Here is a 12,226-nt window from a genome sequence, read left to right on the forward strand (position 1 = left end):
GGTAATGCTTGGGAAACTGCGACGTTTTTTATTTAAATCACACGGAATCAGGCATGCGCACACACTCTCTCTCTTGCTCTCTGTGTTTGAGTGTGCATGCAATAAAGTTTGGCTTTTGTACAAATTTTCCAGTATTAAGCTTTTCTTTTTGTTGAAATGAGATTTTTTTGTTTTCTTTTCTTTTTTGTTTTAACATTCTTGTAGATGCTTTTAACAACCGTATTAGAATTATTAAGAGGATCTGTCTTATACTGTAGAATATCCACCAAATGAAGAGGATATAAAGAATTTTTTCTTCTCCACAGCTGATGGACTCACTTCTTCTTCTATTTTTTTTTTTGTTGTTTCTTGCCATGGAGCCTACTTGATGAGCCAAATTTAGGTTTTTCTATTAAGCTTAATTTTTTCAGTTTAGTTCCGGAAGGAGTATGGTACTAAGATGGTCAAATCCATGACAAGATCCGCATGTGGTGAGACTAGCTTGATGAGCCAAAATTCAAGCCGTCCTATTAAATTTAATTTCTGAGTTACACAAAAAATTTCCCCAGAAGAAAGAGTATGGTATGAAGATGGTTCAATCATCTAACCATGTCAATATGTTATGCAGTTATTTAAGCAAGAGCTATCAGACGGTGGACCTTGATCCTTGTATCTTTTGGTAAAATCTTAGTGGGTAACCAAAATTAGTGGACTGGTCTTGCTGTGGAGAAATCAGATCTTAAGATGCTACAAGAAAAAACTGATTGTCCCATAGGTATAAATTAACAGTTCGATACATGTTCTGCCATCAGACAACAAAGAAAAAGGGTGGCTATTAACATTCCTCAAGGGGTAGATCTGTCCCAGTAAGGTCTTGAAAACCATAATCACACTTCATTGCAATATGAAAAACATGGGTTTAGAAGTATAACATTGTCTTTGCATTGGCAGTGTGTACCACTTGTTAAAAGGAGGTGTGTCATACTGCTGTGGCTAAAATTTTCTCATTATTTTTATTTATTAGTTCTATTTTCATTTTTTTTATAACTTTATTGAGCATGAGGTTAATTTTCTTAAGCCTCACGTATTTTGATATTCCACAATAAAAAAAAAAAATCACTTTGCAGGGAAAAGGATGCTGAAACACGGGACTTTCTGGAGGCAGCCAAAGCATGTCTGAAAATTTGCCATTCCTATGGGGTACCTCTGCTGATAAATGACCGAATAGATGTTGCCCTTGCTTGTAATGCTGATGGTGTGCATGTTGGCCAGTCTGACATGCCTGCTCGTGTTGCCCGCATGCTGCTTGGCCCAGAAAAGATTGTTGGTGTATCATGCAAGACGCCAGAACAAGCTCAGCAAGCATGGAGTGATGGTGCTGATTACATTGGTTGTGGTGGTGTATATCCGACCAACACCAAAGCAAACAACCTCACTGTTGGCTTGGATGGATTGAGAAATGTCTGTTCTGCTTCTCGATTACCGGTGGTTGCCATTGGTGGTATCAATTCTTCAAATGCGTGTTCTGTATTGGGGATAGGTGTCCCAAACCTGAAAGGTGTTGCTGTTGTGTCAGCTCTCTTTGACAAGGAATGCATCTTGACGGAGACTAAGCAGTTACATGCAATGCTAAGTGAGGCACTTTCATTGGACCAAGAAGGTAAATAACAAACATGAAAGGATGTGCATTCATTGGGTAAAGGTCTCACGATTATTACCAATAATCCGAATCCATGATTAGATAGCATATATTCTGTTAATATTTATAATTGAATTGTTATCCTTGAAGATTTCGAATTAGTTGAAAATTAAACTATCTTCAACCTGAGATTACTTTTATCAATAGTTTCATGATTAAATGCTCGTGGGGTAAATTTAATGTTTGAGCTAGTCCTTTTTGTGATAAATGTATAATGCTTGAGCTAGTCCTTTTCAAAATGAGCCAGCCCAATTTTATTTTGTTACTTTGCGTTTGGATAGCATATTATGTTCTTGAATTTCTCTGGTAGAATATTTAGCGGGAGCAATTTTATTTTCTATTGAATAAGCTGAAATTTGATATTTTGGTTGACCTTACCATGTATAGGACATTGAGTTTTCACAATTGTATTTTAAAGAATATTCTATGATGTGGCTTATAGCTATGTCAATAATTCTTACGGCAGCAAGTTCTGTTTTGGCGCTCATTAAAGGCTACACGACCAGAGTAGCCCACCTCACCCCCACACTCCTTTGTGATATCAATTTAAAGATATGCTTTTGAAAATGATTTCCAAATCTTTCATATTTGAAAATCTTATTTTAACGAAAGATGTCATTTAGAGTATATATATTTTTTTTAATGAATTAGGCAGTTACGACATGTTGCAATTTTGATGGGAATAGAATTTGAGTGAATGAGTAGAATGGATGGAAATCTTGCACTGATGAAAATCCTTTGGAATCTTGGAATATTTTTAGATATTGTGCCTTCTAGCGAAATCCTCAGAACGGTGTACATAATCCATGACACCAAAACATGACTGACAAAAGATTATAAAATGCTCATACTTCTATAACAAGTAGGAATATATTTCCTTTGCAAGGTCTGCTTCATCTTATTTCATGGGAGGTAAAGCCAAATGAGCAGGTCTGTGACATACGAGTCTATGTGGCAACACAAGTCTAGGCAAGGACAGTTGGATGGTTTATAGGACACCAAAGAGGATATACAGCTCGACTCTGTGGCAACAACAAAGAGATGGTGCATTAGACACCAAAGAGGTTAGTGTGTGGAGTCTCGTCTTTTTTTAGTGCTGCCATTTGAGCCTGTGACCCTAAATGTTTGCTGGACTACATATTAGGCAATGTGCTGCCGGAAACCACTTGGTAATCACAACCTACTTCATCCTAAAGCATCAGCCTTCACCCTTATAGCTATATCACCAAAATCATACGGTGCCAATCCTAGTAGAATTTAAAATGATGATTACTAGGGCTGGGTGCCTATCATCATCAATATGCACCTCTTGATGTGCCTGGGAGATTTTAATGCAATTAGGTTGTGCAACGGTATATGGGATGGGAGGATAACGTGCATGTCCTACTTAATTTGTGATTCATATTGTTGAAATCTTAGTATGGTCAGGACTGGACAATTCTGTTGCCTAGGGGAGATGAGAGTATCGCCTTCATGATCCATGGGTTGAGTTTCCATCTTATAGGCAGACCCTAATTTCTCCTAAAGATGTATTGCACCTTGTGGACATAAAGTTGGGTTGGTAAGCATGAACACATTATTTTTGATGATATAAAAACATAGGTGTAACCATTTCATAGAAGTTCATTGATATCTTCTCTTTATAAAGCAAATTGACTTCGATTCTTGGATAATTCACAACACTTTTGCTTGTATTGTAATAATAGATTCCCTTTTTAAGTGGAAAAGTCCGCATCGGTAATTATGATTTTACGTACGGACAATTCCTCAATATCTTTTTCATTTACAAGAAAATATTTTTGTTATGTATTGGTTAAAAAAACACGTGTTTTTGGAGAGAGATACTATTTCACCAATTGAGTCGTAGGTATCTAACATATTCATACCTAATGATTTTCCACAAAATGGTGACGAAATGTATAGCTTGTACAAATCTTTCCATTTTTCAATTGATATTGATTCATTCGTTCATAGAGCTATTTACTTGATTGTAGACATTTCTGGAACACCTCTAATAGTGGGACAAATAATTAATTTTTAAAGAACTTATTGTCAACCTCTTTCAAATATCAATCTATCTAATTCAAGGGATTTGCATTAGTATCTTAATTTCAATTCAAACATGGGTTTGATTCACACTCCACGTTCTGAGAAATATTTATCATTTGAAAAGTGGAAAGAACAGAGTCTTTTTCTAAAGAAATGCATGAGAAAGGGCAGTTCCACAAAACCTTTCAACGAGAAAGTGATTTTTCAACTCTCTCAATGAGCAAGTATTTACATAATCTTCTTCTATTCGAAGAAATGATTCATCGAATTAATGAGTTACCCTTGATATCGTCACATCTAAGATCAATAAATGTTTGGGAATTCCTCTATTTGATCCTTTTCCTTCTTGTTGTTGTTGGATATCTTGTTCTACACATCTTCTCTTTGTTACCCAAGCCCCTTGTGAGTTAAAGATGGAGTTCGCAAATGTCAAATCTTTGATGATTCCATCCTACATGATTGAGTTGCAAAAACTTTTGAATAAGGTGTATCTAAATAGAATTCTTTTTGGTTAAAAAATCTTCTTCTAGTTGCTATGAGACAATTAAGAGAGTTTTTACTGTTCCTGGTGGCAACATGCTATTGGGGGTGGTCCCATTTATGGGGTCAAATCAATATGCTCTAAGAAGAAATATTTGAATATGAATCTCATCTATATCCTTGATCTCATAAGTATCATACCAAATCTCATCAATCAAATCACTTTTTAATAAAATACTAGATATCTAAGTCATACGAGTAAATAGAGCTATTTAGTGATAAGAAAAAGAAAAAACGTAAACGATGATTTGATTGATGATAAAATAGAATCCTGGGTCGCAAACATTGATTTGATAGTGGATCATGAAATCTTGGTGATCTTCTCTATCTAATGAATGGGGAGTTCACTTTGAAATCGTCTGCTTTGCACTCACCCCCCAAGTACATGTTTCAACTGGAATTACCCAAAGGTAGATTGATGCAATAGACCTTTGATAAAATGCTTGCTTGTAACCCAACAGATAAAGTACATTACATAGTTTGTTTTAGGAATTGGTGACTTACCCATTCAGTGACTTTGGCACTAGGTGTTCCCAAAATGAGTACTATCAGGTTAGGTGAATTCAAGGAGAGACAAAGGGCTTATCTTTGGATAGGAAAAAGAGTGGATTTGTAGGGTCCCAAATGAATTGGCTTATTGAAAAAAAGCCTTGTTCTTTGGAAGATCTATCTTGTGTTTGGTATTGCAAAAAGATTAGCGGAATACCTTCTTATGGACTCGTTGAGAATGATTCAGTGACTTTGGCACTAGGTGTTCCCAAAATGAGTACTATCAGGTTGGGTGAATTCAATAATAAACACCTATTGGCATTCCAACCTTCCTTCTCCTTTCAAGGCCTATACAAAAGAGAATCTGGTACTTCTTGTTCGTGAATATCTGAATAGGACAAACAACCCCTGTGGATATCTTTGCTTTGAAACAAAACAATTAGAATTAGGTTCGGTCAACTAAAATGTGTATTATCCATATAGGGGATCCTCCAATTGAGAAGATCGATTGACTCAAGACGAAGAGAAAGGTCTATCTATTTTATTTAGTTATTCAATTAAACCAATAATTCGTTCTTGGAATAGATAGTAACAACCATTTTATCAGATATGTGTATTTTTGATTTTCTAAGGGATTTACATCTTTCATTAATGGAAATTTTTTTGATGTAGTAAGCAATAGGTTTTGGTTGTTCACTATTCAAGAATTCTTGTTTTGGCAATTCATACCATCCATGCATAGTGTTCTAATCTAAGATTTCAATTCTTTCCTATTTTAGCAATAGCCTATTGTTCCATGGAGCTAAGGTCCAAAATATGAAAGAAATAAGTGTTTCCACGACTTTACTACCTAGTCAATTATGTTCCATTTAATCCCCCTTTCATGGCCACATATCTTTTTGGCTAAGGAATGAAAAATTTTTCTCCTGTTACATGAATCCAATTTTCATTTCATCCTGGAAAAGCCATTTTTTCTCAACAATGTCTTTGTCATTTGATCCAATAGTATTCCGTTAGATAGGAACATATTTGATAAATACTAATAACTCTCGAATAGAGTATTAAAATGGAAAGATCCATTAGATAATGAATTATTGGTTCTAAGTCATCTTTGATGATTAATCAACAATTCAAAATGCTTTTGTTGCATATTCTTGATAAACTAGCATTTCAATATCAATGTAGGCGGATCTGTTTGGGAAGTAAGAAGTCTCTTTGACATCTCTTCATCTACAAAGAATTCTTGATATGAAAAAGGAGAGACAAATGGCTGATCTTTGGATAGGAAAAAGAGTGGAACCACAGGGTCCCAAATGAATTGGCTTATTCTAAAAAAGCCTTGTTCTTTGGAAGATCTATCTTGTGTAATTGCTTGAGGCTCGTTTCATAGTCCATGAGTTTTTCCACTAATTCTTCAAAGGAGATGGGTGATTCTCTTGCACGTAAGGCAGCTTTGAGTTCTTTGTAATCATTGATGAGACCATTGAGCGTATGTACCACTATTTCTCCATCACTTATATTGTGTCCAATTATAGTAAGATCATCAATAATGGTTTTAACAATTTGCATAAATTCAGAAAAGCTCTTTCCTGCTTGACTAACCTTGGTGAGGGAATCAATTAGACTAACCGTCCGAGTATTATATTTGTTGGCATAAGTAGTTTTGAGTTTGCGCCACACCTCCTCGACTTTTTTGCATCAAGAAACAATTGGTCTTGCTGGACCAGTGATAGCTGTTTGGATAGCAAGAAACAATAGTCGATCTTAATGAATCCAAATTTTATACTTTGGATGATTAATTAGTGGGCATGGATGAATTCCATCTACAAATCCTATGAGATTATACCCAAGAAGAAGATTTGTCATCTGGGAGTTCCACATTGAATAGTTTTCACCGCTTGAAAGTTTGGAAGTAATAAGTGTGGATGTATTGATTGAGACAACATGAGTATTTTTTCCGGTAGATATAACTATAGCTTCACTGGATTCAGCCATAATTAAAAGATGGGAGAAGATAAGCTAGTTATACGCGTATATAGGAGTACAGGAGTTTGAGATTTATTAAGGGAAAATTTGGAAGAGGGCAAATGGCTGGAAAAGTGAATGAGGAGACGGGTGTAGGCGCCGCAGTATGGGTCATTAGGAAGGGAGTATTTAATAGATGGGTTGAATTATTGTATTGGAAGTGGGGCTTGAATTGATGAATTGGAAGTGAGGCTTGAATTGATAAATTGGAGATGCATGAAAAGTATTTAATATATGGAGTGGTGTCGGGAGAAATATTTAATTGGAAGTGAGGCTTGAATCATTGAATTGGAGATGCAGGAAAAATATTTAATTGGACAGTGGTGTCAAAGAGATGTTTAATTGGACCTTGAAATGTTGACTTTGAGATGAGGGCTGTGCTACACAATTGAGGTAGAGAGTTGCCGGGGTAGAGGCCGCAGGTGTTGTTGTTGCAGCCGGGGCTGGGGGCAGAAAAGCAGTCGTCGTAGCCATTGGCTCTGGTGACGGAGCGACATCGAGCAGAGTGGTAGGAGGAAGAGACGTAGTTTTGGTCGCAGTCGACCCAGAGGAACTCGCCGCCGAGGTCAAGGATGAGAGACAAACCACGAATTTTCTATGGAAGCTGAAGGCGGAAGCAAGCTGAGAGGGAAGTGCAATGCGGGTGCAGCCGAGCACCCGGGGTAGAATATGGCGCCGGTGAGGGGAGATTTCACGGCGTAGATTTGTCGGCAGAGAGGCAGAGACTTATCGATTTCAGGAATCGGCGGGCTTTGATACCATAAAGAGAATTATTGTATTTGTATATTTTCTACATAATAATACATTGTTATACATGACTTTTTATACATGGTCAGTGATGGATGCGGGAGCTATACTTAGTAAATTCATAGTAATTTCAGTCAAGATTCACGGAGATAATGGAGGCTTGACTGGTGGAGTGATTGACGACTTGATTGGAGGAGCAATAGGAGGCGTTGACTCATCAAAGATCAAATATCTTGAGTGGCTGATCCAACAAAACAACTCAAAAGATAAAGAAGAATCGTTAATTTCTTCACGCTCATTCCAAGTTCGAAGTACCATTTGTACAAATAATAATCTCCTTCATTATATGATTTCTTCTTCATACAAATATATATAGGATCTATGGGGCAATTACTTAGAAATATATTTTGTGCGATAGCCCCTCCTATCTGATAGAAAAGGATCCCATGATCTTGAACCAATCTTACCTGGGATCACAAATCCCAAGTCTGTTTATAAGGAGCAGATCTAATTGTATTAGTGCTTAAAACTAATTTCTTCTGTGTAATACTAATCGATAAGCCTCATTGCTCAGTGCTATAAGATCTCACGCATTGGAACCCATGGTTATGGACCGGAATCCATTAGTATGAAATATTTTCTTTTTCAAGTGAAATCCCTTAATATATGAAAAAGTGAAAAATGCTTTCGTGGTGGAATAAGAAGTCATATCTTAATAATGATGGGAAATGATATAAAAGGTGTGGCCCAAATGCAACATGAATGCTAAGGTTACTCGGATTGTACCAAGCTAGCAATATTTAAACTACGCAGATTTTAAGCATATAATGAGGGCAATATTTTGAGATATTTTGCAAACCAAGGCGGTTGTGAAGAGGGAAATGCATTTGTGGCTGAATGGTGAAGGGAAATAGGTTTTGTAGCTAATAGTTGGATTAGAGTATTAATTCCGATGTTCCAATAAGGCAATGTACCTTACCAAGGCAAAAAAGTTTCTTACTAGAAAAGATTAATACCTGAAAATTCAACCATAAAATCTTTTTGTTTGTTTTTTTATTTTTATTCTAGCTAATTACTGTGGACTGGTCACATGGACCAACCAGTTCTGCACTAGCTGTTAGGTTAGCGAATTTTGCGCTTGCTACTGGACCAATAACTAGGTCAGATTGAGTTGGGTCCTTCTTATTTTTAATTTTCGTGTCAAAGGTTTGGAACCCTACTTTAGAACTTTGATCTAGCGAATGGAGATGTTAAATTATATTTAAAAGTATAAATTTTAAAAATTAAATATAAATTTATGACTTAATATAAATTTGTTTATTATATTTTTTTAGGATCACACAGATTTAAGTCTAAAATTCAAATTCCAAGCACTCAAATGCATGGTTAGAATTTTTTCTTCCTCCAGTCTGGCAACACTAATGATGGATGTAGACTGACAATCATAGGCTGGAATAATAACAATGACTTGAGAGGAATGATGACGGCAAAAACTTAAGTGATAGTCGATGGTGTAGGGACAAATTATTATGACACCAACGTTGGTCGACGAGGGCAAGGATGAAGGGGTGGAAGAAGTGGCATGATGAACGACAAACACAGGTTCTTTTTTCTTGTCGCCCCTAGTTTGTTTTGTCTTATCAAGAATCCATTTGGTTGGGAGAGAGAGAGAGAGAGAGAGACAGCTTGCTTCTCAACACTTCTTAACAAAAGGTTAAGAGGAAATCAAAATGAAGTGAAGAAAGAATAAAATAAGGGCCCCTTCTTTGAGAAATTAGAATAAGAAGACCAAGAAAGAGAGACTTTAAAAAGCATGACTGGGGACAATTTTGCAAACGCAAATTGATATTTTTTTCTCCATATTTCTCTGTACTATCTGACCAAGAGGGAGATATTATTTTTCTTCCCTTTCACTTATGATTTTCTTGGACTCCAACTGTGATGTGCAATGGATGGGGCAAAGAGCTTAATGGTAAGGTATTCAAGCACTCCCTTTTCTCTCGTTTTTCAATGAAATCCAATGGTTGGGATTTGGGAGGGTTTGGGAAACTAAGCGGGGGAGGCGATTGGATGGGAATGGGGTGTTTCATACCGGGATGTTTTTTAATTAGATGAAAAATAAAATTGAAAAAAGTTTTGGATTAAGAAAAAGAGTTAGGACTGTTGTGGTTATGGTTTGGACATGGATGAAGGTGGATTTGTTTATAGCAACGATAAAGCATTTGATTGAGGTTGAACAATGGTGAAATTGCACAATGGAGCCAAGATTTTGGATACAAGTAATCATCCAAAAATGCTACGAGAATGACATAACCCCTGTAAAGATCCAAAAAATAACAGTAATTAAATAAAGAGGGAAAAGGAAAATAAGGCTAAGTAGATTATTTTAGGGTTATTTGGTTTATAGATTTTTTTGAATCCAGATTTAGTAGTAGATGTTGTATTATTGGTGTTTGGAATGATTTATGTGGGTGTTGTAAATTCGGGATTTTGGGACTTTCACGGCAGGCAGGCTAGGTTTTTCAATAGGTGTATTTCTTCAGGGACCCAGGTAAATGATGAGTAGTTAATAATTCATAAAATGTGAGTATGAAACTATTCTGAGAAATTCAGTTGATTGACAGGAAAATATATATGATATTTCAAGATTATGAAATTATGAATGCCATGAGCGTAAGTTAGAAATTCAGTAAACGAGCCTAGTTGTCAGGTAAAAGAAATATGCTATGCTAGAAAATTCAGAAATTTTATCAGTAAATTATAGTATTTGTTTATTAAGATACAAGGTATAAATTATACCGTGTTACAGATTTCAGAATATGAGTTTTTATTAATTGTGTGGCCTGAGTAGATATTTGTTCAGTACAGAGTTTATACAGTTTTTCAGAATACCATGATTTATAGTATTTATGCACAGAAATATGTTTTACCAAATTTTACAGTATTATAAATTACAGCGTATATACAGACAGATATTATACAAACATATATTTTATAGAGAGATATTACTCAGATAGATATTATACAAACATATATTTTACAGAGAGATATTACTCAGACAGATATTTTACAGACAGATATTATATGGACAGATATTTTACAGTATTTACAGAATACCATGATTTTCAAAATTTTAAAACCATAACACTCAGATTATTCAGTCAGATATTATAGATATTTTAGTTAGTTATTACAGATATTTCAGTTAGATATTACAATTATTTCAGTCAGATATCACAGTATTCACAAATCAGATTTACAGTGTTATGGTTATTTTGGAATCATGATGAAACAGTAAAATAATTATATATATATATATATATATATATATATATATATATTAGTATGATCTAATATCGGACCCTGATGAATTATTTCAGTAAGATTCAGTCAGCAGAGCACGGTACCGTTGCTATTTCAGATCAGAGTGCAACCACATATCTCAAATAGTATGTGGATTTTTGTCAACTATGCCTATGGAGATATTGTAGGCTCCCCAGTTCCTTGGTTAAGGTGGCCAGTTTGACGAGGTAGAGATGAGTTACCGTTCTTGGAGGGATTGCAGGTTCCCCGGTATTCTGGGTTGAGGAGGCCGACCTGATGATTGATAGAGTTTTTCAGTTGACTTACCTGGTAGGTCAACTAGAGTAAAGTCCTGCCAACGAGCCGCATAACTCTATCCTGAGGGATTAAATCATGACATACATATTTTCAGGATAGTTTTCATAGATATTTATATGTATATACAAATTCACAGAATAACAACAAATATATTATGACACTAGCATTATGATTAAATAGAAAACTCAGATATTACAGATGCATTTTAAGCCACATAAGTGAGGTACACAGTAATATATTTTACATGGTATTTCAGTTTAGTTATTTATTAGTAAATTATTTATGTAAATTTAGTTGTCACACACTAGTAATAGCATATTTCTTCTTATTGAGCGTTGTCTCATCCCAGTAAATTAACATTTTTCAGGTGGTCCAACTAGACGAGCAGATCAGACTCGTAGGTAGAGAGGTCGTCTACACTACCCTGTCTGTAGGGTAAGTGTTATCAAGGGATTGTATTTTGAGTAACATTCTGGAGTTTTTGGGTAGAAAATACTGGAATGGTATGTAATTATGTATGTATATTTTGGAGAGATACTGAATTCTGGTATTGTGTACATGGTTGTAAAATTTTATGTTTTCTGTTGCATAAGTGTATTTCAGTAGTATTTACAGGGGTATCAGAGTACGGTAATTTACAGTCTATTTTTTAAAAAATGATATGAAATTTTCAAGTCGTTACATTTTGGTATCAAAGTCTAGGTTATTAAGTTCTGTAGACTTTAGCGTACAGCGAAAAACTATACCAAAATATAGGGAATGAAATTTTGGAGAAAGATAGAACATAATATCAGTGAGTTAATGTTGGGAAACTAGGATGGGGATTTAGGGTTCTGTTCTGCAGTATGGAAGTAGGAATTTCGGGATGGTTTATGTGTTTTTCTTGGGGTGATGATTTCAGGAAAACCATAGTAAACTATCGTTGGTTTCTTTTTCCATATGGTAGGACTAGACCTTAAATTTGTAATAAGAGCTATGGGGTATTTTGGTTAGAATAGTATTATGAGGTTCAAATTCTCAGAATAAATTGGTGTTATTGTAGGATGGACCATGGATGAAGTAGCGCACATGCTAGTG

At 35.4% G+C, this 12,226-nt stretch overlaps 1 protein-coding gene across 1 annotated transcript in view; it reads left to right on the forward strand.

The window, feature by feature from the left end:
- LOC131164607 (thiamine biosynthetic bifunctional enzyme TH1, chloroplastic) overlaps positions 1–11,783 on the forward strand; it is a 68,993-nt gene extending 57,210 nt beyond the window's left edge. The window contains exons 10-11 of the mRNA XM_058121912.1: positions 1,107–1,639; positions 11,517–11,783. Coding sequence (XP_057977895.1) covers positions 1,107–1,639; positions 11,517–11,554 — 571 coding nt within the window. The 3' untranslated portion in view covers positions 11,555–11,783. The remainder of the gene's footprint in view (positions 1–1,106; positions 1,640–11,516) is intronic.
- Positions 11,784–12,226: the final 443 nt, after the last annotated feature.

This window comes from Malania oleifera, chromosome 9 (assembly GCF_029873635.1).
Source record: "Malania oleifera isolate guangnan ecotype guangnan chromosome 9, ASM2987363v1, whole genome shotgun sequence".
In the NCBI taxonomy this organism is placed as follows: domain Eukaryota; kingdom Viridiplantae; phylum Streptophyta; class Magnoliopsida; order Santalales; family Ximeniaceae; genus Malania; species Malania oleifera.